This window comes from Motacilla alba, chromosome 2 (assembly GCF_015832195.1).
Source record: "Motacilla alba alba isolate MOTALB_02 chromosome 2, Motacilla_alba_V1.0_pri, whole genome shotgun sequence".
Classification (NCBI taxonomy): Eukaryota; Metazoa; Chordata; class Aves; order Passeriformes; family Motacillidae; genus Motacilla; species Motacilla alba.
Window position 1 is genome coordinate 100,681,306 of NC_052017.1, and position 27,833 is coordinate 100,709,138.

General features: G+C 41.0%; 1 protein-coding gene across 5 annotated transcripts in view; it reads right to left on the minus strand.

The window, feature by feature from the left end:
* RALBP1 (ralA binding protein 1) overlaps positions 1–25,548 on the minus strand; it is a 32,948-nt gene extending 7,400 nt beyond the window's left edge. The window contains exons 1-4 of one of the 5 annotated variants that reach the window (XM_038128206.1): positions 8,598–8,708; positions 7,906–8,034; positions 1,704–1,798; positions 986–1,444 (exon numbers count right to left, since the gene is read on the minus strand). In XM_038128206.1, the coding sequence (XP_037984134.1) occupies positions 986–1,444; positions 1,704–1,722 (478 nt within the window). In that variant the 5' untranslated portion in view covers positions 1,723–1,798; positions 7,906–8,034; positions 8,598–8,708. Of the gene's footprint in view, positions 1–985; positions 1,445–1,703; positions 1,799–2,023; positions 2,239–7,905; positions 8,035–8,597; positions 8,892–25,355 lie in introns of those variants that run through there. The other 4 variants (XM_038128203.1, XM_038128204.1, XM_038128207.1 and 1 more) reach the window with 4 other exon arrangements.
* Between the last annotated feature and the right edge of the window lie 2,285 nt (positions 25,549–27,833).

Here is a 27,833-nt window from a genome sequence, read left to right on the forward strand (position 1 = left end):
AGCCACCACGACAGCTGCAGGCCACTAAGGCACGGCAATGCCCTCTCTGAGCTCTCAATTTAAACAATCCTACATGCACAAGAGGGAGCTGTTGCACTGGAGAACATGTACAAAGGACACAGCCGAAATTAAGGAAAACACACCTGGGAAAACTCCCAACACATCAACAAGCAACCAAAATGTGTCACTAGGCAGGACTAAACAACTGCTTAAGGTGCTGCTGTATTTCTGCATGCCTACCAAACACCATGCAGATGGACAGCATGAAGACAGCTAATGAAGCCTTTAAAATCAATTCATTACTGGTTTACAGTGATGGGTAACTTGATTCAAAATGCTTTTCCTGAAATTCCTTTCCTTGCTTGTTCTTGCCCCCTCCAATGTACCCACAGAAGTCCTTACAGGAGCTGCATTTCTGGCGCAGCTCACAAATAAAGGGACTGTTTTGTCTAATGTGAGTAAAACTGAGGTTTCACTTATGTAAGCTGGTGTTACACAACTACCACAGTTAATTAGCTGCTGTTGCTAACCTTAGTGAAACTTGCATTTCCTGCTTATTAGCAAATTTGCTGAAAGAAAAGAAGCTTTCAAAAAAAAATATACGATGGAACTAACTGGAAAAAGCAGACTTAGTGGAAAGCATAAGCAATGAAATGGTTATAGTTCATCTTTGCTTTTGCTACCACTGTATTTGTAAAGCAGAAGAAAGAATACAAGTTGGCCATACTAACAGATTTTATTCATTGCTACCATCCCATGACGAAATGCCAAAATAGGTCTGTTTTTCCTGCCATTAAGTAGTACTACCACATTACCAATTTTTTCTGGTACTTCAGACCTACAAGTCTGCCTAACTTTGGCCACCTGATTACCTTCTGGATAATTAATGGAGCTATGAACAGTGTACCTAGATGTTGGAAGTGATAAAATAAGAAATTTGCAAGTAAAGACATTAGGAACCTGCATGTCAGTGTGCCCAGAGTACCTGAAACTCTGTAGATGCCTTCACATTTCATGCCATACTTCTCTACGTAATCTATACATTCACGGAAAACTGCTGGTAGGCGGATGCCATCATACATCATGGTCCTGTCTACTGCATCAGACAAAGGAATGCCAAACACGGGTCTGTGACTTGGAACATCCACTTGAGGTATCTCTGTCTCTTGAATTGGCTTTTTCTTTTTCTTCTTCTCTTTCCACTGTTTTACAACATCTGCTGCAGTTAAGTCTTTTGACTTTTTCTCTTTGTGTTTGTCTTCCTTATGTTTTTCTTCCTTGTGTTTTTCATCTTTGGGTTTCTCTTTTATTTTAAAATCCTTCTCCTTCTTTTTGGAAAAGCTGGGTTTCTTGAAGACATGTATTCCCTTGGACCGCTTCAACTTGGAAGGACTTTCAGCTTCATCACCGGAACTGTCCTCTTGAAATGCAGCGTAACCTTCCGCTGTTGGGCAAAGCAGGAGAAGGGAAGGGGACAGCTATGAGTCTGTTTACTTTCCAGACAGCAACAACAAGAAGTTGCATGTAAGGAGGAGAGGGAAGAAACAACATGAATTAAAAAACAGTGCCCGTCTGACTCCTCAGAAGGTTTTCTTTAGTTACACACTTGAGTGGATAAGGATTAAATCAAGTTGTATAATTACATCAAAGATAAGCCACAGAGCTCCTGAATGATCTAAACAATGAATACTTTATATACTTACTCATAATGGCTATGTCCATCTTATGGGCTAGATTCCCATCTAATAGTCAAGGAAATGCAAAATAAAAACAACTGTCTGGCAACTTCTCTATGTTCCTGTAATCAACAGTATAAGAATTGCTGTTAAGGATCATCTACTGCATACACAGAAGTCTAACAAATTTCAATTAACAACAAACTAAACTCCAGCCACTTAAAGCCCCAATCCTTTTCTACAATATTATGAATTTAAAGAAAAGTATGAAGTTAATAAAGTTTCAGCCTCAAATAAAATACAAAAACCCCACCCCAAACATAAACCAAAAAAGCACTAGCACTTACTTTTCACTAGATGAATAACACAATTCCAGTAACACTAGAACAATACCTGCCCATGAAAGTGCAGATTTGCCTTAAAAAGCTCATGGGAGAGATTCAAACAAGTCCCTGGGCTGAGCACACCACTCCAGCAGCAAACATCCAAGTGCAGTCTAAAACATGCACCGGGTGCTTTTAAGTCGCTACGCCTCTGCAGCTGGCCCTGCCTCACCTTCAGGCAAGAACACAAAAGTCTTTAAAGGTGGATTACAAAAAAACCCCAACAAACACACCACCAAAAAAAAAACCCAAACCAACCCACAAACAAACCCAGCAACATGCAATCCAACACAACTTTCAAGTCCATTAATTCTAATTTTAGGTACATGGTACCCCATATAAGAAAAGTAAGCCTGAAATCTGTCAACAAATGTGACATTCGACACGCCATCTGCACCAGCCAGGTCTCCCAAGGCAGTGGGCAGCAAGCCCCCATTAGGAGCCCTTTGAGGCTCTTCCACTACCTACAGGCAGAGCCTCTGCTCCAGTGAGGCAGCACTGACAGCCAAGTGCTCTTGCTGCCCGAATACTTTTGGGCAGAGGAAAATTATCCTCTTGATAATATGTGAGCATATCATGCACAAGACTATAGGCTATAATTTTTTCCAAGTGGAATATCTGCAGAAGAACCAGCGGGCATTTAGTCTTTCCTCCCTCCAGTTCTGAGCTATACCAGACTGCAGAGTTTCTCAGCATTTTTTCAGCATATAAAAGAACTGTCTCTATTTTGAAGCCTCCTTGACTGCTCTGTAGAAGAGAGCTTGTAATAGTCAAACAAATGTAAGAAATGTATTAAAGCACGGAGCTTCCATAAGATAATTACAATTGTTGAATCAACTCAGTCTTTGCAGGTGATAACTCTTCCCTAGGACTACCAAACACACACTTTCCTAGAAGACTGAAAAAGACTGTAGAACTGTTCCTGTCCAAGTGGATTTTAACATAAAAATGCAAATGTTAACTGAAGGCCAACCAGCAGTCAGGTCATCTCCTCCCTGCTTACTGGCTATGTCACTTACTGGTTTTTGTAAACTAAACCCAGAAATGGGCAAGGATTCAAATCTCACTCTGGGACAGAAGCAACTGCAGATCCACCAGCTACAGGACAAAGCAGGAGCACACATCTTCACTGTGTTTTGTGAGAATGAGACAGGGCTGGCACCAAGGTTCAAGATGAACTTTAGAGATGTGATTTCCAAAGAGAGCCTGATGTCCCCGAGAGAGAGCCTGGAACAATCTGCCCTCAGTCTTTCCTCCTGGGTAGCTGTGACAGTTCCCAGTCACACAGCGTGGGGTTCCCACATGCACACCAGGAAGTGTCAGCACTGGAACACAGGCTGGGAGGTCAGTGCCACCAACAGAGCACATGTCCCAACATTCCACTCTGCAACACAAGCCCCAGTGCCTTCCTAGATCTGTGGTAATGTAACACCAGCAAGAGAACATTACTGAAACTGGTATTTCTTGAATTCACAAGAAGACATGAAGGAGCAAGTTAAATACAAACCCAGCCTTTTAAAATTTGTCTCAGTAACATAAGTCAACAAAGTTTAGAAACATCTACTAATGCAGATTCACACAGAATATCCCACCCATACCATGAGAGGATTTGCATGTCTCTCAAGAATAGCCTGGTTTTCTTTACTATACTTTTGGTTATAAAATTGCTGTATCCCTTTCACCAGTGATACAATATATAGAAATATAAACAACTTAAGTTTATACAGAAGAAAAATTACCAAAAGTGATTGAAAAATCAGGTAATTTTGAATATGGAAAGAGTATTATCTAGGGTATAGTAAACTGGTATTTCTGTCCACTGTTTCCTCAAGACTTTCAGTAGCAATAGTCCCCATTTTCCCATCACTCTACTCTATGCCACTGGCATTTTCCCCCATCTATATGAGAACACTACTAATGTAATAAATACTCCAGTTTCACCAGCATAATGACACAGCATAATCTGCCTGTTCCTTTTGTTAGACTTTCCTTCCATAAGCATACCTTCATTGCAGTTATTTTAAATGTAATGCTTCAAGTTACATTTCATGTAATATAATGCTTGAAGTTCCCTTATCTTGCCGAGAATTATAAAAAACCCTTTAAAAAATAATAATAATAAAAATTCCAGTGTTACTCTGGAAAAATGTAGTTTACAGGCTTATAATCTTGCAGTGAGTCCACTGTCTCTTATCAGTCTGCATACTTGGGAATACTTCTGTGTTCTCACAACAAAGCACTAAAGTCATGCTGTAGTATTTATTCTTAACTCCAAGGGTGGCATTATTCAGAACTACCACTTATCAAACCTATTGCAAGAGACATTTTGTCCATCAGGTCTCTGATGTGTTTTTAAGTAATTTGTAACTCTACAGCTGATTTAGCTTCCCAGGGAAATCTGCAGCATCTGTAATTAATTAATTTAAAGAAAATATGGATGGCTTTTACATATGAAAGAATTAGTAGGTCAAATATGACTGAAGTCAGTTTGTCAGAGGGATTGTGATCAGATTGTACAGCATTTCTAAGTAAAACTAAGACACACAAATGCACAACGAGCTTGAATAGATGGCTTCTACTTCCTCTCCTTGCCCACAAGATGCATTTTTATTATCAAAAGAAACTTCCACCTTACAGACACTACCAACACTCACTATCCAACTTTCAATTAGATCAGTTTGTCTTTAACATTCACTTCACTCACTGATGTCAGCACAGCACTCCCAAACAAATGCTGCATTCAGATTACTCCACAGCACCGTGCCAGCAGAGCAAATGAAGCTGAAATAAGAAATTTGTCTTACTTTATTTTGATTTAAAATAATCACTGGCATTGAAAGGCAGACTTTTAAACTATCTGCAAATGGTGCTTTGCTAGATAAACACACAGTGGTATATAGAAATACACAGTGATTTGTCAGCAGAACAGGATGTAGCAACATACCCTATTTATCCCAAAGATAAACCCTGATATGAAGAGCCTGTAATTTTTATCAGGTGTAAAAAATTCTAATAACCTTTTAGACTGCAGATCTGAAGACTGTATTCAGAGCTTCTCCACACACCGGACAGTAAAAATAATGCTTTGTTTGCAATAGCAGTGGTTTGGTTTCAGTCCTCATCTACATTCCAAAGGAACACAGAGGACCCTCTGTCCAGCACATCAAGGATCTGCCTTTCAAAAATATTTCCTGAAATTTTCAGAAAAGTTCATATCGATGATCCTACTAACCTTTCAGGTGATAGTTTAGTACAATTCAAACAATTCTCCATTTTCTTGAGAATTGTACCAAAAAAAAATCAGGATTCTTGTAAACAAAAAAAATCCTAGCTGCATATTGAACCCATTCTGCCCATCAGCATCAATCTCAGAAGTAAAATGAATAAGCAGAGTAAGATCTACTACATACAGACTCTTCATTTACTAAAATTCTAATGGGAAGAAGAGCTTCTTCAGAAGTATTTTACCATAACATTTCTCTTCTGCAAGGAACTGCATCTTTTATGGCTTTATCAATATGTGATTAGTGACAGGTGGTTAAACATTTTCAAAAATCAATTACAGTGGTTGCTGTTTCAGATAATCCATTACTACTTAACATAGATCCATTTTTGCTCTCCTGCTGTCATAGGACAAGTTCTGTTTGAGTCAGGGAACAGATCTGATTTAAAACTATGCCAGTAAAAAGAAAATTCCTTTTAATCCCTAGTAAGTCTCCTAATCTAACTCACTCTACTGCCAATCAACACCCAGTCTATCATAAAAGAGGGGAGAATAAAAATTAGTGGCTGAAACATTTTCCAGTAGCTGATATTCCACATAAAAACCAATATTCCATTGAATTTTATATTACCTTCAAAACATTTTTAGCACCTTTCCCCCAGAATAGCTGCTGTGTATTGTTAGGTTACTGACACTAACATGAAAAAATCAAATCATGAAATAACTAGATTTATAGACAAAGATATGGAAAAGGATATTTTGCTAGGGCACAAAAATGCTTTTTTGATATAGGTGATAATAATGAAGCTAAGAGTACATTACTCTTGCAGAAATTATTTACCTGAAAAACCAAACTGAGTAACTTTGGGGTATTTAACCTTCCCTTCCCTGCTGCCGTTCAAGCACTTCGGAAGTTTACATTTAGAGTATTATCAAAATAGCTCAAGATTTTGTGGGATTAAACTTAGATCCAGTTTCAGGTGTTAGAATGACCTTGTCATTAATTCACTAATATTGAAAGTTCAATAAACCCTCACTCTGTCATAACGTAATGTTAACTTGTCTTTTTTTCACTGACATATTCAGTTATTTTTGTTTATACCCCAAACTGCATGATCATGGCAGGTTGTGCACTGCTCAAAACCAAAGCAGGTAGCCAGAAAAAATGAAAAGAAACAATGTGAAGACATACAACGGAATTGAAAAGATGAAATAAAATGAAGAATCAAAAGGATGGGAGGAATAACAAAGGCCAAATCTGGAAGGAAAACACTTAAAATCTACCATGATAAGCAACTGTACAGAACACTTGTAATTCAGATAGGTAAAGTGTCTGTTGAGAGTATATTTACAATATTGATTATTTTTGGAGTGTATGAGATGTACTGAAAGCTTGGTATGTAACTTACTCTTCTATCTGACTGGCAATTATATGACAGACATGTATTTGGGCCAAGAAATGCTGAATGCCCTTTACATTAGTGCTGCAAGAGATGATTTTGTTCTTCCCATATTTTGCATTTTTGTGTTCTTTGAGGAATTTTTCATACCTTTAAAGTTTCTTTTAAGTAACAGAAATTGCTTTACATCAGCTATAAAATGTGTTGCAACCTCTTGTGGAAAAAACTGCTGCAGTGCCAATGTGCACAGACCTGTGTGGATTTGCTGAAGTAGCATCCTTCCTCCTAAACAACAGCCTTCAGCTACACTATCACCATGAGACATCCTGAATTCCATACAAATAAACGATGAAAAATGTTGGCATCTACCAGCTCCAGATTTAGGGGTGTGCAATACAGAGCTCTAACAGAAAGCTGGACAGTAAAAGAGCAACTACTGATAGCCTGAATTTAGACCTATCCAATCAATATCAAATTTTCACTGCCAATCCAGTAATCTGTATTAGGTCAATATGGTTTACATTACAGAAAATCACTAAGGAATCACTTTTCTAAAAACCTAAAAATTTCTAAAAATTTGTAGGAATTTCAATTGTTGGTTTTAACTTGAATATGAGTCTTTGAGTTACAGTATTTTTTAGGCACACAGTTTTTAGGTAAAATAGCCATAGTTCTTTTTAACTGTGGTAGAAACAATTCCTGCATTCCAGGAAACGGATCTGATTAAAAGCAGTGCATTGACAGCAGATTCTTAAGGAGTGATTATTTAAATATGTGCCTGCATATTACTAATAGTCACCATATTAATTCTAACAGAATACTGTCTCACTGTTTCTGACCTTCCAAATTCCACATTGTAAGAAGTACATGGGATACACTGGCATCAGAGATACAGATGTTTTGAAATTTTGCTAAAACAAATATCACTTACAAAGTACTAGCACTTGGGCTGTGATATTTAGGTTTCAGAGACTTGGACAGGAAGGGTCGTTCTGGTATTGAGAGTGCTCAGTATCAGCTTAGTATTTCCAAGTGCTTTGTTCTTTCAGAATATGTAGGAAAACCTTCATGAATAAAAACTATTTCACGTTTCAAAAATTTTCTGCACAAATCTAACGGTGGGAAGTAATAGTTCTGTTGTTTTGGAGGAGGGGTAAGCATTTAAGAAATTTCCACTCTGGATACTGATACACTGACAAAGGATTCTATAGTCAAAGCTTTACCTTCTTCTAACCTTTGCTCAGTGAGTTCTGGAAAATTCAGATCTCAGTGTTGGTTTCCACATTTCTGACCTCTGCAATAATACTTTGGCACTGCTGGAGGAAACTGCATGATCAGACTAAACTGAGAAGCTAGAGAAAAAAACAACAGAAATTTTATGACTGCTCGAATAATGATGCAGTGTGCACATGAAAACTTGGGATGGTACACTGAATAAGGCAAACACTGAGGAAGGGAGGCACATGGGAAAAGGGCTACAGTTGTTGAAACTGCTGCTTCCAAATGCACAAGTGTACAATTCAGATCAGATATACAGTTTTATTCTAGCTGGCACCTCAGCTATGATTAAAAATGGATGTATTTGGAAACACATTTGAAAATCTCCACTTAGAACATGAAGAACCACCCCAGGATTTATCAATGCATCAGGAGAGGTTTTGGATAAATACATTCATTAGTAATTCTGGGCACATGCTTGGCACCTGTATCGCGCAACAAAAGAAAATTAAGGTGGGGAGTTTTTTGCAAGAGAAACAGGTGCTGCACTAAGTCTGCTTGTAGCAAACTAAATTAACTTCCGCCACATTGAAACAAATTTAAAAGAACCCACTGGGAATACTATGCAATTTTGAGAGAGAAAAAAAGGAAAAAGAACTTGAAAGCATTGAATTAAAAAGAGATGTTGTCTACTCACTTCTTTTTTCTTTTTTCTTGAATTTTCCTTTCTTCTTCCCATGCTCCTTTTCATCATCAGATACTATATCTGGAGGCTCATGTAAGCTGTCGTGAGGTGGTGAAGGCTCACCAGTGCGGTACAATCCAGGGAATTTTGTAGGACTGATTTCTTCAGAGCTGGGAGTACGAGCAAGTCCCCCACTGTGTTCTACCCGACGGTGTTCACTGGGGCTGCTCGTGGGAGGCAGGAAGCACTCGGTCATTCTGATACCCAGATATCAAAGTGAAATCTTCTGCTACCTGTCCATCACACCTGCATCAGGAGAAAACAAAAAGAAAACCCACATAATTTTAAGCAATGGGTTTCAGAACACCTTGTTTAGAGCTCTACCCTGAAATCATAAACAGCAATTCCCTCTACAACGAGAGCTCCAACTTCCGTCAAGATACAACATCAGGTCTTCAGCTCAGTTTTTGCAGAATTTGTTCATTAACTCCTGAGCCATATTAACATGAGATCTGCCATTTTAGCCATTTCGACTCTATGATATATAAAACATATGTATTAAGTATCTGAATATTTTAACTGTTTAAATAATTCTTACAAAATTCATAGGCAGCTTGCATACTGATTGGTAGTATTTACTACAAATTAGCTTGCTAACTTTTTTTTTTTTTTTTTTTACATCAGATAGATTTGCCTGGAAGCTCAGAGTGTTTGTGAGCTCTGCCCTTAAGGCAAAGATCATTTTCTTCTTTCCCAAGCATATTTTATAGATGCAAATAAGAACTCGCCTAACCTGTTGCAATAAGGGGGGAAAAATAAAATAAATACAGCTAAAGCAAATCCATCTTTTAATTATGCTGCTGCAAATTAAAGAAGGTAAAAAAATAATGATTATGCTTTTCTGGTATACAACAATTTCTCCTCTGAAGAGGCTGTATCAGGTCATCTGCACCCAGATGCTGGTACATTATTTGCTTGGGAGTTATGGACAAATAAAAGCTTATACAAAAATTGCTAAAGGAAGCCAATGCATAAATTCTCAGCAGTGGACTCATAAGCAAATCTCTTCCTAGCACAGATAAATTTTAGAAATTCCACAGAACAGATATGCTGTATGGGACACTGCACTTCTGGAGTCCTTTTGGCTGGATTTGGCCCCTTGTGTCTAAATGGTCACAAAGGACACATTCCACAACACCCTTCAGCAGTATTGCTCAACTCCAGGGCTTTTATTTACAGATTGGTAGCATACAGAAAAAATACAACATGGTGTTGTATTCTGCCCAGTTAATAATTATAGATGAGTCCAACTGAGTGGGTTTTGGGAAGGGTGATTTGTTCACTTTTTCGGGGTTGGAATTTGAATTTTTTTTTTAAATTCTCATCTTTCAGCTCTCTGTATGCAGATCAGAGTGAAAGTTTAGAGTATGTATGCAACAGTATCTCCCTACAGGAGATCACTCACAGTGCTTATGGAAATTACCAGTTACTCAATCAGAATTTGAATAGGGCACAGTAAGACACAGAATTATGATGAGAAAATATTAATGAAATCTTTATTTAATACTGTTTATTCCTTATTCTAGCTAAAGCAGAGGCACTGACTAAAAATTAAGACAATGGGGTGTATTTGCAAATGCAACAAATTAAGACTGTACTTATGCTTCTTATTTTTTTATTTTACAGCTTCAAGAAAGCATTTACTTTTCTATATGTAACATTGCCTAGGCCTTTAAATAAGGGAGAAATTTTATGATGCTCAAATTATATGAAGACCTATCAGTAGAAGAGAGCTTTTAACCCTACTGAAGAAACCTCTTCCACTTTACTAATGGATGCTAATGTTCTACTGCCATATAAATCTTTACATTTCCTTTGGCTTTTACCATTTTCTTCTGACAGCAATAAAAGATTGAAAAAATCATGGACCTTCTAGGCATTTTGAGAAGGAACATTTCTAACAGGCTTGCTCTTCTGCCAATTTCTCCCTCTCAGACTTTTTCTTCCCAATCTGTTACTGCTCCAGTCCTGCCTCCCCTCTGCAGCAGGTCCCTTCCCTCAAACTGCTTTTCTTCACCTGTGGAGTTCTCATGCGTCAGAAGATTCAATAACTCAGTGCTGCCACATGAGGAAGGTCACACTGCTCCCCCCATTCACTCTCCTCTGCCTCCAATTGCAGCAGTTTGCTCTTTTTGAGATGATTCAAGTTCCTAGCTGCTCCAACAGGCTCTGCAGCTGAGCTGGCTTGTGGAAGAGCTCAACAAGCATTAACAACGAAAAACAGAGAAGTGACAGGAGTGCAACCTCTGTCTTTGGGCACCTCTGCCTTTTCATACCGCACACACAACTTCATCTTCTCAGATTTCAGTTATTCCTTAGTATTTATAACTTAAAACTTTGATTTGTTTACCACCAAGTGTCAGTACTCCTATAGCTCTTGACTTACCACTCTGTTTCACCTTCGGTGTATCACAGACAATCTGATCTTCATCTGCTTTGGTCTCTGTGACTCAAGCTCAGTTTCCAACTTTCCCCTCACCTTGTTTTTTATTTAAACAGTTCCTACTTTCCTGCTGCACACCACTTCCTTGCAGATAAGTTCTCTCCCTTCTTTCTCTGTTTCTTCTATCTGATTAGTTACCAGTCCCCACTTCTTCCTGAATGTTCTCTGCTGTTTTTTGTTACCTCATGATTATCTACCTCACCTTTTCACCTGGTCCCCATTTCTCCCACTGGCTCTCAGTCTCTTCCCAGTACCACAAGAAGTCCCTTCTTACCTCCCTGCCAACAGCGGGCTCCTTGACTCCCACCACTTCTCATTCACTTGACATTTGACTCTTCTTCCACGGGAGCCACAAATGCTGTTACATGACAGGATCAGAGAGCTTCTCACAGTTCTGGCACCTTCTTAGACCTACCTACTTCTTTCAGTACTCCCAAAATGCAGCTTCTTGAACCACCTTCCTGCTCAACACTGAGTCAAGCCTTCAGAATAACTGAATGTCAAATAGAAGCCTTCACTGAACATGGACAGAATTGTGACCTTTCCTCCATCCCCCAAGGAAAGACTAAATTATAGGAGATTTTAAATATGGAAAGAAGGTACATCATTAACATAAAATCTCCTAGCCATCGTTCATCACCACCTTTCTAGACCATAGACTAAGCACAGGAAAGTGGGTTGCGGAAAGGAAGGAAGATGCCTGCACAGGCAAAATAATGTGGTTTTTCAAGCCTCATTCTTGAAAATACTCTTCCCAAACTCTTTCCTAAAAAAATTCAGTCTGAGCTGCATATTTTGTAAGTAAAGATGGTGTTTGGAAAAACCATAGAAAAGGGAAGACAGAGAGACACGACAGCCAGCTTTAAGAGATCTCACTTTCAACAGTGTATCATCTAAGTTGGTATGAACACATTAAAGAGAGGCAACAGTCTGAAAGACCAAATTCACAGCTCTTTCATTCAGTACAGAAGACTTCATTATTTCTGTTTTGCACTGAGTCTGTACTGTGACTTTGTGCTTTGTAATCAATTGCAACAGCAGAAGCAAATTAGAGCAGGTGATTGCATGCACAGATGTTATTTTGTAAAGCTTCTGGGTGGAATGAAGGATGTGGATTTTTTCTGCAACAAGTATTATGCAAGACCACATCTGAAGCACAGTGGGTGTCCTCTGGTCATTCCATTTTGCCACAAACAGACACCCTCTGAATACCTGGGTGTTACATTGAAAATAGTCCCAAGAAGTCACTAATCAAAGGATGGAGGCAGAGCGAGGACACTCAGCTACCAGTACCTGCTCTATCACAATTATCCAAAAGCAAGACAGAGAGCACAGCAGTACCTCACTCATCATCACAGACCTTCAGTCCAAAATATCTGCATATGCGTGAAGGACCTGATTCTTGCAGAAATGAGGCACACCATTTTTGGACAAAAATATCTTGGTAACAAACACAGCTCCATTTTAGAAAGCAAGGAACCATAAGAAGAATAAAAACTATCACTTGTGGGCTAAGTATGTCAAAACACTTCAGAAACCATGAGTGGTACTCAAATAACTGTTGAGACTTTGGAATAAGATCCAATTAGAATTTATTTACCAAGACTACAAGGTCTGTATCACATCTAAGTTCTGTATCTATTTCATTTTTTACAACATACTGAAAAGCTTAATACAAATCACTGTTTTCATTTGAACATTTCTTAGATGGCCTCTGATGTAATCTTGACATTTGACTGCATGGTAGCATTTCAGTCTTTCATTTAATAAGCAGTGGCCAGGTATAAAATCAGTGCCTCTTCCTTTCTTTAATAAGGCAACACAGCCATGAAAGGAGAAGGAATAGGGAAGTACTTCATGTAGACAGGCAAAGCAAGTTTAAAATTTCACAAGTCACAAGTGAAACACAGCATTAAGTAACTCCCCTGTGAGTCATACACTCTTCATAATTGGCAAAAATTAAAGCCTCAAGAAGGGACTTCACAGAATTTTTTTGATAAAATGAATAAAATACAAATTGTTTAGCAGAATTCAGCTCCTCAACCTCAGATTAGTTTACAGGATATGTGATGCCATGAGATGTTGGAAAATTTACTTCAAAGGAGGGTGTATAATCATACAGTTGAAGTCACACAGGAGCAAGCCATACATTTTTCAAATAATGCCAGCATCAGATCACCTCTAAGAGTAACAAAACTAGCTTTTGTGTGGTCTCTCATTTACCTGTAGATGGATAAAGTCTGCCAGTTACAGCACCATCCAAGGCATTTCAAGTTTGGCTCTGAGAGCCCATTCCAGCTCAGGAGTGATATACAAACAGACAAAACTACTTAGCTCTCGACAGTCAGTGAGCTACAGACCACATCCATATCTGAGTGGGCTCTTGGAGGAGCCAGCTCACATTTAGAATATGTAGCTGCATCCAGAATACTCCCTATTACTGAGGGTATTCCAGCTCTTCAATAATCTAATCAGTAGGGAGCCAGCCTTAAAATAAATAATTAAATAATACCACAGACGTTTTAGCAATATCAAAAATAAGGTTTCCAATCCCATTATGATAAAGCCTTGCAATCGCATGAAGATAAAATCTCCAGATATGTGGAAGCACGTGCTTTCCAGTTTGGTTCACTTCAGGGAAAACAATACTACAGCCTCTAGCCTTTAAAAATCTGTAGAACTCCATTAGGATGCAATTCACAGGCTGTTTCCAAGACACGCATTTTGGAAAAAACAAAAATGGGATCCCTGGAAGGGGATGGATGGTTGAATGCTTTGCTCCAGGAGAGAGCACATTGGAAAGAGATTCTGGACCAGAACTGTCTAGGAAAAGCCCCTGTCCCATGGTGCTGCCTCCTGCACTGGCTATACTGTCACACTCCTATTTTACTGTAACATCCCACTTCCCTGGAGAGGCAGGCTGCAACAATTTATATCCCACTACCTCTCCAAAGCAAGTAGTCGACAAGGAAAGTCTGGGCACAGATCTTTGTTACAAGGTAACAACCAAAGCCCTATAAGAGAGTACACAAACTATGCCCCACATGTGGCTCCCTCCCACCCCCACCACATGGCTCATTCCATCCTTCAGGGATATCTGAGCAAGTCCTCCCACACCTTTCCTCAGCTGAACCAACGGCCATGGAAGCAGTTTCAAAGCAGTGCACTACATTATGATCACAAACAAATATATAAGAGGTATTCTTGCAAATAACTGTCCGGCTAACAAGCTGTTTAATTGCTTTGCATGGCAGCTTTCTCAAGTAACAAGCAGAAGGCCTGAACTCCGCACCACGAGGCAGACGGGCACTGCACTCAGACCAGACTTCTGCAAGAGTATCTTGACTAATCAGCCACCTGCACTGCAACCTGCCCACCCTGAGAATAATTTCTACCGCCCACTACTACTACTGCCCACCCTGAGAATAATTTCTCATTCTTGGCAATGTGCTACTCCACTGTTCAGGATTCTCTGTTTTTAACCCCAGCAAATCTTGCTCTTGGTTCCCATGGTCTTGTCAGCACAAAGTAATCCAACACCTCCAGTAACAGTACTCAAGCCCGGTACATTAGTTTCCCACTCCATGGTTTAGTCACACTCTTCCCAGACTCTCTCCATTTGCTTCCTTGTCTCCTTTCCTGCAGTGAAGCTCCTCCACAATCAGGACTGCACCTTGTCTATCTCACAATCTTTTCCTCACCAAGCAGGTGTTCACAACCTAGACCTGTGCAACCCCAGTTTCACCATTCCTGTTCTCCACACCCAGTGTCTCATCTAACCTCACCTCTTGGCTGCTCACTGTTTCCCAGGTTTCCTTCACCACCTTCTATTTCTCTCACACTCAGTTCTCATTAAAACTTCTGCAAAATATGGGCCACACATAAGCAAGGCAATCTGGGAGGTCTTCTCTGGCCAAATATAGGTTCCTCCTCTAAATTACAAATAGCACTAAAAAGGTTTGCCTGATTACCAAAATATTAATATTACAGAAAAGAGATATTTTCTTGCTAGCTGAATTCTCAGAAACAGTTTGAGGAATGTGGTTAGTGCTCTAAAAAAAAAAAAAAAAAAATAAAAAAAAATTTGAAGTACCAGCCTCTAGTACAAAACTTTTCAGCCCAAATTAAAATATGGTAGCTTTTGATAAGAGCTTAATTACTGAGAGTTGAATTGAGTACTACAACTGTCCTGCTAACATATTGAACCCTCCCATACTTCTGAAAACCGCCACACTGTGCAACATATGAAATACCCACTATTGCTTAGACTGGCTTTAGAATTATTCCTGGTGTGACAACCCTGCCCCTTCTCTCTTGTCCACCTCTCCAAACTCCCACTTGTACCACCAACAGAACAGTTTTACTTTTACTACTTAATAAAGGAAAGCAGGAAAAAACAACAAAAGGTGTGCAGTTTACTTTCCTAACAATTGCTATAAACCCATCACCATGGGTTTTGTCTGCCCTCAGAACTGTATCCAAGTCTTTTTACAATTCACATTTTCTGACAAGCCCTTCAAAGAGTAGTCTAGTCCCCAAAGGTCTGCAGCAAGTTGTACAGAGATTATGATTTTGCAAATTAATACAAATCGTTATACTTTAATCAGTTCCTGGGCTGGATCTATTTAATGACAAATTCCCCTGATCAGAGGTTTAAATTACAGCATTGCTCAGTTACACTCCAGTACCTGAGTGCAGCCAGCCTAAAAACAGCTGTCAATTTAGTAGAGTCAGGGGAAAAAACCAAACCTCCTAAACCCATGACTGGTTGAGCTGAATGTACTACAAATGACATTAAAAAAGCAAGTGCTATTCAGAGTAAAAAATGCAAAATGAAGCAGAAGAAAAACCAATGGATTTGGCATAAAAAATTTTGCAGGAGTTTTAAGCACTTCTGCTGTTCTTTCAACAGCATCTGCAGACTACACGTGACAGATCAAACAACAGAGAACAGAATCTAGTTTTCCAGAGAGGCCAGAGCTCTACACACTCAGTTCCAACACCCAGCAAAAAACAACTAAGCCTATAAAAACTCTATTTTTGTGTTTTGTGGGGTTTTTTTTAAGAGTGTCTTAGCTAACACATACTAAAATACTAGAAGCGGCAAGGGTGAACAGCAATTACCAAAGACTCTTTGCTTTGTATTTAACAGTGGCAACAAATCTGGGAATGCCCACACACCAGAAATGCACACTATAATGCACTGGCCTTTCTGTAACAGCAGTACTTCACCTGGCAAATTCAACAGCAGCACTGGAGAGGCAGTAAGGCATTGTGAGGCTCCTGCCAGCAGTAGAGTTCAAGCTCTGTGGAACTCTTGGGAACACACTCAGCTGGCATGTGCAGGCAGGTGCCACTGCTGCTGCAGCACCATCATCTTTTGTACCCGTGCCAATTTCAACGAAACCAGGACTGGTGTGCGCCCCTCTACCAACACCACTTCACCGGTGTGTCTGCTGGCTCGCCCTTTGTGAGCCCCCTGCTGCCACCTGCAAACACAGAGTGCCATGGAGAGCCTTGCCACACTCTGGCAACTGCATAAACCAGCTTGACGTGTAGAGGGAATGGCAGAGCACGGGTGCTGCATGGAGAACTGCACGCTGAGTCTAGACAGCACGGCCTTTTAATCCAGTATTCAAAGATCATCTTTCAGACTGGATATAGAAAAAAAATCAATTAGAAGCACCATGCTTCTTCACTGAATTGGGTGAATTGTGATCCTTATTTTATTCATAGAATTTTCAAACAGCATTAACTTTGCAGAAGTCACTTCATAATCCTTTAACTGGGAGGTTAGTACCAACAATCCTTACCAAAGGCAAAGAATATTCAATTCTATGGCCTTACCATACCCAGAAAAAAGCAATTTCTGAAAGTATATTAATGACACACAAACCTTTAGGGCTTGAACTGTGAAAATTAACTTTCTTATGCTTTACATTACATTTTTGCCACCATCTATTGAGCACAGATGAAAAGATCTATCAATTATACGATGTCACTTGAACTGACAACTCTGTAGCAGAAGAGGAAGCAAAGAATTGCTTTGCTTAGATCTCTTCACAGTGTGATACACTACACAGATGATCAATTTCCATGTATGATCCTTTTAATGTTTAAAACCCTGCATCTTCCAGTGCAACAATGGCAAAACATGTTCAGCTTCTAGTGAATATTAAATGGAACTATGGTGGTTGAGATAAAACCCATTCTACCATAACAGCAGAAAGGAGAAGTAAAAGAAGACTTTGATCCAGAAACACTGTTTATTTTTAGTGATTATTTAATAACTGTGTCTATCAGCTGATTATTCTCAGTGATTATTTGATATCTATGTCTATCACCTTTGCTTTTGGCTTAAGAGTCCTATTTACTATCAAGCTAACATCAATGGCTATTGACCCGGAAATCAGCCTTCACTGGTTGCTTTATTAAGTCCAATTTGAGTAAAATCAAGCACAGACTGGGCTGCACACAAATGTTTTCCCAACTTAACATCAATGGATTGACATGTAACATTTCTGTGCTCCCAGCACAGCAGTTTTTAGCACAGCTTTATTGTAGATGCAGTTCTACCCACCAAAAGGTTTTTTCTAGTGTAGCTTGTTTTATTTTGAGATCTGTTTTGAGACATGCCAACAAAATAATTGTTTTGCTGATCCATGTTGTGTCTGCAGCAGGAACCTGCAGGGAATAGATGTCAATGTCTTTCAAACTCATGTTATATATTAAAAAAAAAAATTAGCACAGTATGTTATGTTTCTGTACAAGAGTAGGGCTATACCATCTCTTCTTCCCAGACATATTCCCATTAATGCCAGTGACAACTCCTCATCAACACCACATCAAGGATTGAGCCTTTCAGCAAATTTCTGATTTTTTAATTATTTTTTTCAGCACCATACGTAGAGATGGGATTAACAAGTTCTGCTTTCCATGTCTGCCCCAGATTCACTCAATACCCATGGGGAAAGTCAATTTAAATATTTACAAGTTCAGCAGATTATTAATTATGATTAGCATCACCACCTCCAGGGCTGAGATGTTGCAAAATGTCACGCATGTGAACACAGAAAACATTCAGAAACACATGCAAGGCAAGGTGTGGCACCACCCACCATGGGACAGCTGTTGGTCTCTGCAGAGAAAGCAGGAATCTGTCATTCATTAAAATGTCAATTACTGGGACAGCAGCAGGACCCACAAGTTCACAGTATTTGCCTTGTCTTCTATGCCAATTTACCTAGTCAGCCTTAGAAAAAAGCCTTCATGAAACTCTTGCCTTCTAGAAAAATGTACAAACATCCTAAGAATTCTAAATTAAATTCACATCACTTTCTAAAACAGGCTTCATTTAGCTCAGTCTGTAGCATCTACTGCAGCAATTTTCAGCAATTCTATGTCTTGAGAATATCACAAAAAAAAACCACCCATACCTTAAGAAATTCACTGACTGATGTTTTCTACCTACTTGCCAAATATAATAAAAATTAACTGAATAATAATACAAATACAACATTAAAAATACTGTATGCTTCAGAGATGGAGGAAAGGTTTAGTATTCGATAGCACAAGACCAAACAAGCTCTGATTGCCATTCCCAAATCTGTTGTGTTGCCTTGTCTAGACACAAGTCATGCTGCTTTAACTAAAATTAGAGCAGATAGTTTAATGGAAGCCCGAATAGACTTAAGACCAAAGATGGCCTTTGTCCTATCCCTCCCTCAAAAGAAGATAAACTGCCTCCATCAGTGTAAGGCAATTTTAAGAATGGTGAAATCCTTGCACAAAAGTACTAAAAGCCACCAAATGTAATAAACCCACCTGTCAAAATATCCACCAACAACTGACTGTTCTAATGATACACAAACTGCAAACTTCTTTGACATGTTCATGTATCTTATAGATGTCTTTGAAGTTTAACTGAAATAACATTAAAACCTTACTTCCTAAAGGATTTATCAAAACCAAGTAACCAAAAGAAGCCCATAGAAAACTGCAAAGAAATTTGATCATAGACCAAATAAAATATAAAATTGCAGCACACAAAATGAATGATGTAGGTAAAACTGATGTGCCTTCTCCACTGCTTTTTGGGGGCATATACAGGTTCTGACATATTCAAAAGTACATTTTGAAAGCCATTGCCAGAAAATTAGTTCTTATTTACCTTTGTGAAGGAACATGCATTTAAATATACATCCTAGTATATCAGTCACGCTAATATACTGAACCAGCAAAGAACTCCACAGGTTCCTCACTTCCTCTTTCAGCTGGAAAGTTGAAATTTGTTTCCTCCAACAATGTTTCAAAACCTGACTGCTTAAAACGCATCTGCTCCCCAGTGGTACAAACTGCATGAATTTTAGAGAACTGCAACCCCAAATTTCAGAATGGAAACTTTAGAAGCATGACCTGTGAAAGATCACTGCATCTAGAATGCAAGTGGCCAGCATGTAGAAAACTTGGAGAATTTTTCAAGATTAAAACACCTAAAGAACAAGATAAGCTAAAACTATTGGACTGAAATAATCCAAGGAGTTTCTGGGTAAATCTGTTCAATCACTAGGTATTTTCCCCCCAGGGTATTAGTCCATTCAATCAATTAAAAATATCCCATAAATTATAAAAAGCTCTTTAGGCTATCTTAGAGAATGGCATCTCCTTTGAAGCCACCACAGTTGAAACTCAGAAAAGGAAATGACTCTTTTCTTTGAATCCAGTTAAAAAACAAAAGGTATTTTGGGTTTTGTACAGATAAGCATCACACTTTTATATACAGCATTTGTTTTACAATATTAAAATCTACTGGAGTAGTACAAATACAGTAAAATATCTGTCAACTTAATTACCTTTTATCAGTAATTATACACTACATTAATACACTCAGTATTAAGTATGTGAAAGCAGTATATTAGATATAGGAAAACAATAACTGAGAATTATGAACTTCCACAGTATTCATGGTAGAAAACCACTACTACTACCATGAAATGAAAGAGTTTAATTGTTGGCATGTTTAGCACTAGAATTTACATTCAGCACTCAATTTAATTCACGCTAACAAAACTCACTGAAAATTTATTTTCATGTCAACATCCAGAAAAATCCTGCCCCTGACTGCTGATCCTTGTTTTTACAAAACACAACAGGGCAGGCTAGAAATGTTAAAGTAGCAACAAGCTTCACCACCAGGGTAAGCTAAATGTTAAACTTCACAAAAGTCATTAGAGGATAAACATTAAATTATAGCTTCAAGCTCATAGGTGTAAGTCCTATTTTACAAGTTAGATATTATTCTAAAGAGAAGTAATGCCCTTGAAATTTTCTTACTTATTTTTTTATGAGAAAGAGAAGCTACAATTTTTGCCACTGTGATATCCTTTTTACACTAGGGTCAAGTAAAGAATTATCCATATATTGTGTTTTCAAAAGTCATTCTTCGAGCTCTGGTAGTAGAGTTCTATGATCAGTTCCAAGAGCTCCTTTCTGCCAGATGTCTTGTCTTTTAGTGACAGGAAAAGTCCAGAGATCCTACTGAACTGTGAAACAGGAAGAAAACTTCATGTGCTGCCTCCACCTAGATAACAGAAACCTGTGAATTTTCATACTAGAGAGGACAGAAATGTACAAGAATACATTTTATCTATACATAACTATTGGAATTGACTCAAGAATTAGTCACTGCTAAGAAATGTACAAAACAACGAACGTGAAACTAAATTTATTTTCCTTAAAATAAATTTCAGTTTGGTCCAAACCTGCATTCTGATTTGGAATGTCAAACCTTACCACCCAGCACTCGCTCCTCTTTCTTCCTCTCCAGCAACCATCTGGCCGTTCCCACCTCATGCAAACAGCCATCACTCATCCCTTGCTTTCCTTGTGTGCCTCCAGAGACCAGAATAGCCAGTCTAAAAAAGCTCTGTTCCTTGTGGGTGAGAAAGAGAATAAAGACAGCCGAGTGGATGTGGGGAATATGCTCCAACTGTTTGGGAAGCTGACCCTTCCACTGCACTGAAGGGTGAGCCTATCCCTATGAAAAAGTGTAGCCCCCAGCAGCCAAAACAGGGCATCTGTGCACCTGTACACAGGGTCTGCCCCAGCGCTGCGCTCCTGTCGGGCTGCGGCTGGCACAAATCATTAACCATTCCCTGCTTCCTCCAGGGAAGACAGAGCCTGGATGGAAGCAAGGCAGGGATCCCCTACAAGGTCATATCATAAATTAATGTGTACCACCAATGATCATAATCCTTCTTTTAAAGAAGTTCTCTCTTTGCAATGATTGCATCAGGTCTGTATTTCTGCCTATCTTCCTAGCACTTACAACAAATGGTTAGATAGCAAGCTATTAACAACTAAGGGCACACCAGGATAGATGAAGTGACTTACGTCACATTCTTCAATTATTAGTATTATATCAGAATAACTGCATTATTTTATCCTGCATTATTTCCTATTCCTGTAGAAAACAATACTAAATTTGCTTATTTAAAATACAACATTTGCTCTATAAATATTTTTTTAAACTGGGCTAAATATCACATTACTAGTAATACACATTGACAATTCGCTGTACATAGTGATTTATATTATTACTGTTTTAGCATCTGGCAAGCACTTTTTCTTTATTATTATAAAATTATGTAGTTAGTAAAAAATTAGTTGCTATTTTTTTAGTCAGGATCCTACACCAAGCTGCTTCTGGAAGAAACTAGGACATCTTCATTATCTGTACTTTTGTTTACTGAGCATCACAGGAACTAGACAAGGAAAAAATACCGAATCATGTTCTCTATTTAAACACACCTTAATTAATTATCAAAGGAAATACTGCATGGAGGTAGTGAACTGATTGCTCTAAATGCTGTGATCTCATGGCTTTGAATTTGCAGATCTCAGTCTCTGATGTACACATGGAATTCATCATTAGATAAGAAAAAGAGATGCTTTCTGTGCTTTTTTAATGCACAGCTAATAATAAAAAACACTAAGGACCCAGTTACACATTCCAAATATTTTTGGTCAGACGTACTTAGTTCAGGTATTAAGTGTTGCTTTTACCTTCTTATTATCCACTCAAGTCACTGTACATCTATATTTATCTTTTTCACAAATTCTTCCCTACTAGTTCAAAATTGTCACAGCACTTTACTGATGAAACCTAAATAAATGTTTTCCTAGTACATTATCCGCTAGTAAGAGGACAGAATAAACTAGAAACTCCTTAAACATATTTGAGCCAACTTACTGCATGAGCCAACTTACTGGATCACCACTCCTTACTTGGGTAATACCATATAAATCCTCCACTTCCCAGCAGCTGCCCCAAGTTAGCTGTCATTCCTCAGCTTTTACTGCAGCCTAAAGAAAAACTGGAAGCAGGGAGCACTGGATCCCTGCTGCTATTCAGCTTTGCAGACTTGCTGTTGCTGTCACCATCAAAGTCTGTTTCACTCTCCTATACCTCCACACCTTCAACCAAGTTTGTATTCTCTAATGTCAAGCCCAAAAGGTGAGGGATGGCTGGGATGAGAAGGGTAAGTATGGACAGGAATGGAGTCATACCCTTCCTTTTTCTAAACTCAGCCTGCATCCTTACCCTTTTGGTTTTGGCCATGGCAAGCGGAAGATGTAAACCTTATCCGGACAGCAGTCACCCTTCAACACCACCACCTCTAGGGATGCAGCCTAAGTAAAACCTGCCACTCCATAAGGTACTTCCAGCCCAACTGTGGGCCCATTTGATATACTTTTTTTTTTTTTTTTTTTTTTTTAGCAACAATTTGAAAACTACCATCCATGAGGCTCTGGGGAACAGCAGAAGGAGTTGATGAAGGATAGCAAACCATGCACATAGCAAACCATGACTGGTTGTACGGCTAGCAAATCATTCCCTGATTCAACACAATCAGAAACATTAGTTCAGAGACAAGCTTGGTAGATTATGCTACACTATACTACTATAAACTGAAGCTAAATATCGTACTGTGTTTTGGCATTTTGAGGCTAGCTACATGACACCAAGCTTTACCGATGAAAAGTAAATTAGCACTTGGTGATATTTATTGCTGAACAGCAGCATCTTCCATGTCAGCCTAAGAACTGCCCCTAAGAAACAGCAGTGTTCACTCAGGAAATCTGCAAACCTTTTCTGTAAGAAAATACAGCTAAAACTTACTGGGAAGTGTCTGAAGGGTGCAGTGGAGATGAGAACCCTAAAGAGTTAGCTGCAGGGCTTGTGCACGTCAGCTTTGCTTTAAGGACATCTGCAGAACCGAGCCGTGCAGCTCGGAAGCAGGAACGCAGTTATTGCAATTCCAGGACAATATATTCCAGTGTAGACATGCACATACAGAAACGGAAATAATCTGCCCTACAGAAAAAAGAACTTTCTTCCCCACATAACTACAATCACACCAGTGACTGCACTGTGAAATCCTTACTTTGGAGAAAAGCCAGTTCACCAGTTCACCAGTCTGAACTATGCCCTTCTACCCCTGAATACACTTTAACTACGACAGAACAATGCCAAAGTTGTAAGTGGAGTATTAAGATTTGAAGGCAGCTATTCCTATGCTCCATTTCAGATGTGGGAAGACTAAAGAAAACTCATTTTCTCCAACCTAGAAATGAGATCTGTAGGACAGGGAATGTAAAGTTCCCTACTTCAACATAACAGACACTCTATTCTTGATGTAGTTAGCTAGAACACTACAGCAAAAAGGGTTAATAAATTTCACACTTAGAAGTACCAAATGCTCAAAACTGCAACAGTTTGGAAGGGCTTTTTAAAATTCGTGTTTATTTCTCTGCAGAAAAGATCCCCCCAGGAGCTTGTCACACTGACTGTATGGATTATACACAGGCTGAGATGAAACAAACTGAAGCACAGCACCATTCACCATGAGCTGTATGCAACACCTCAAGTAACAACAAAACCCAAATCTAAGGGATCTAAAGGATTCCTCTGCCATTCCCCTGTAAGCCCATTAATAAATTTACATCCATTACCATCCTGCATCATATCCAACAAAACCTTAACGCCACCCTGAAGGGGTGGGTTGTGGCAGCGCAGAGCACTCATGGTAAGCACTTCAAGCCGTTTCCAGATCAGACACCCATTTAAGGGCACAGTTAGGGCTGTTCTCCTGTGCTGAAACAAGGGACTTGCACAAATCATCCTGGTTTATGCAACTGGCGAAAAGGCCTTAGCCTAGTTTTTCTAAATGATTATTTTCTAACAATGATTGTCATTAACCTTAGGGACATCGGGGTGGAGGAAATCCAAACCATACCGTTCTCAAGAACAGATACTTTCGGTGTGGATTGCTGGCATTTTCTTTGTCAATTGTTTGAACATCTGTTAGCACTTTAAAATAAGATGTATTTGCTCATACATCACCCCCTAACATATCCTTGGAAGTGTTCAAGGCCATCTGGGATGGGGCTCTGAGCAACCTGGTCTAGTGAAAGGTGTCCCTGCTCGTGGCAGAAGGGATGGAAGTAGATGGTCTCTGAGGCCCCTTCCAAACCATTCTGTGATTCTACGATGAACAGTAACACACACTTTCTAAACAACATTATCAGGTAGGAAATACGACATCTTTAGAATCTGCTAATCACACTAGATGCAGAAAAATTATAATAACAGTAAATTTTCTGGGTTTTAAGATGACACCTCTAGGTGAAGGTAAAAGAATAAAAATCCCTGACATCTCCCTCCCCACAAAAAAAAACACCAACCGAAAACGACCTTGCAAAGAGCCAACCCAGAGCCCAGACTGAGCTGCAGCGATCCAAAGGGAGCAAGAGCCTACGGAAACAGGGCGCACAAGGTGCCCGTAAGGGCCGGAGGGACAACACGGCCCGTAAGTACCGCACACGGGCCGGACACCCGCCCGAGCGGGGAACGGAGGGGAGAGAGGAAAGGAAGGGAAGGAAAGAAGCGAGGAAAGAAAGGCGAGAGGGAAGGGAGGAGGCCGGGAAGGTAGCGGACAGGGAGCGAGGGAGGGCGAGCAGCGACCCGAGGGGAAATGGGCGGAGCCTCCCGAGGCTCCGCCCCTCCCGCTCGAGCAGCCCGCGCCGGCCCCTCCCCCACCCGGCAGCCGCGCGCGCCGCGGGGCGGTGGCGGCTCGCGCCGCCAGTTGCGCGCTCCCCCCCCTTCCTCCGCCCCCGCCCGCCCGCCCGGACCCGGAACGGCCCCGCGGCCCTCACCGGGGTGTGGGGCCGGACCGGCCGCCCGCCCCCCGCGCCCCCGCACTGACCGTTGGGGGGGGTCCCGCTCGCCCGCGCAGCGGCTCCGCCTCGGCCTCACGCGCGGCGGGCACGCCCCGCCTCGCGCCCCATCCCGCCGCCGCCGCCGCCGCCGCCCGGCGCTCGCAGGGACGGGCGGGGAGCGGCGCGAGCTCACGCCACCGCGCACGCGCCGCTGCCTCGCTCCGCGCGGCCGTGAGGGCGGGGAGGTGGGGCGGGCGGGCCCGGTCTCTCCCCCGCCCCGCGCAGAGCACGACGGGAGTTGTAGTTCTCCCGGGGAGGGGAGAGGGGGCTGCCGTTAAGGGCGCTACAGGTCGCTGCCGGCCGCCGCACTACAGCTCCCAGCGGCCCGCGCGCCGCGGGGTGCGGTTCCAGCTGCTCTGCCCCCCATCGCTGTGGAAGCCCCCAGGCCGGTGGGAGCGGGGTCCGGCTGCCTGAGGGGACCCCGGCGAGATACATGTGAAGCTCCCTCTGCAGCCGCCGAGTGCCGGCAGGCGGCCGGTTCAGCTCTCCTCTGAGAACACAAGGAACGTAAGCGTCCCTGAGCCATGAGCTGGCAGTGGCCCTTGTGGCCAAGAACGCCGGTGATGTCCCGGGCTGCAGTAGGAAGAGCGTTGCCAGCAGGTCGGGGGAGGTGATCCTGCCCCTCTATTCAGCACTGGTGAGGCCGCATCTGGCGTGGTGTGTCCAGTTTTGGGCTCCTCAGTACAAGAGAGACATGGAGCTCCTGGAGCAGATCCAGTGGAGGGCAATAAAGATAATTATGAGGCCGGAGCATCTCTGTTAGGAGGGAAGACTGAGGGAGCTGGAGCTGTTCAGCCTTGGGGAGACAACTGAGAGGGGACCTCATCAATGTCTATAAGTATCTGAAGGAGGGAGGATGCCAAGAGGATGGAGCCAGGCTCTTCTCAGTGGTGTCAAGCAATAGGGTAAGAGGCAACAGGCAGAAACTGATATGCAGGAAGTTCCACTTGGATATGTGGAAGAACTTTACCATGCAGGTGACCACATTGTGGAGTCTCCATTCTGTGATTTTGAGATTCTTTTGGCAGTGATTAAAGATGGGTATGGCCAAATGAGTTTAGAGATTACTCTGGTCAGAGTGGGAGGTCAGCAAACACCACAAGCCATCAGTCTCAGTGCGGGAGCTGACACAGCCCCACAGGTGGGGGCACCTGGGCCACCTTCCATGTGATGTTACCACTGACAGAATTCCTCAGTTCACATGAGAACAGCCACTGGCTTTGGCTTCATCCCGCATAGCAAATCTGACCTACTGGGAGGAGTCACCCACTTCTCTCTACCGCTTTCTGGAATGCAAGGGAAGTGGAGAAAGGCTCTGGATGCTGCTTGAGGTGACCTGTGCCAAGGAACACATCCCCATCTCGAGATGCATCCTGTTTACAGAGATGTTATAAGGAATTTTGTGGGGGTTTTTTTGCCTCTTACAATGCAAGTTTCTGTTATGTTGAGCACCTGCGTAATTTGAACCCCTTTCAGGATTGCTCATCAACAGGGGAATTTGTTTCAGTCAGAAGCAGGGCCGATTCATTCCCAGAGCCTCAAGCATAATCCCCGGCCTATTGGACACATTAATACTGTGGCAGCGTGCCACCTGCTCCATTTATTCACTTGAGACTCAATGCTGCTTAGTCCCTGTCGAATGAGCCCTTTGTGCCACCTCCTGCGGTAATGTAAAAGGTCCCCCACAGGAATTTGTGCTATTCAGTGGAAGCTACAAAAGGGAGGGTTGTAAACACTCCGATTAGTGTTGGAGCACAGCAATATTGTCTTCACCACCTATTACATAACCTCCCAACTTCCAGTCTCTCTCCTCCTCTCCAGAAGAAACAGTGTAACAGCAAGGGCTCGCCAGGCCATTTAACTTAACATCACAGCTAATGTGTTTCTTTTTTTGTTACATATAAAGGCCACCTTACTCCTGGCCGAAGAAGAGAGAAGGGTTAGCTCTGTAACATCCCGCAGTAATTGGAGATGGTCGCCCTTGAGGATCTCCGCTTGAAGTGACAGTGGCCAGAGACTCTCAGCTCTGAAGAATGTGTATTATTAGAGGCCACTGCCAACAAAAGTTCATGCACAATGGGCTCATCAGCTAATGAACCCAGAATTAATTTTCTCCCAGATTTTGAGGACAAACAAGCAATTGTGTGCAGTGCTGACTGTACCAATTTACTGCCATGTGAAACAGATTTGGATGATTTCTGACTTGCAAAATTCATTGTGGTCTGGGGCCAACTTACACGGACTGAGGCACTTTCTTACACCCTCAGCTTGCCCCACATTCACTCAGTAAATTCTTACTGCTTTAAAGAAAAGTGAAGCAAGGATTCTGAGGTGGGTGGCAAGATCTCTGCTTGGAAAATCAGTCTCACTGGTGTACCTGAGCTTCATAAAAGTAACAAAATAATAATGGAGGTGAGCTTCAGAAAGCGTTTGGTCAGGGAAAGAAAAGGGAAAAGGCATAGCGG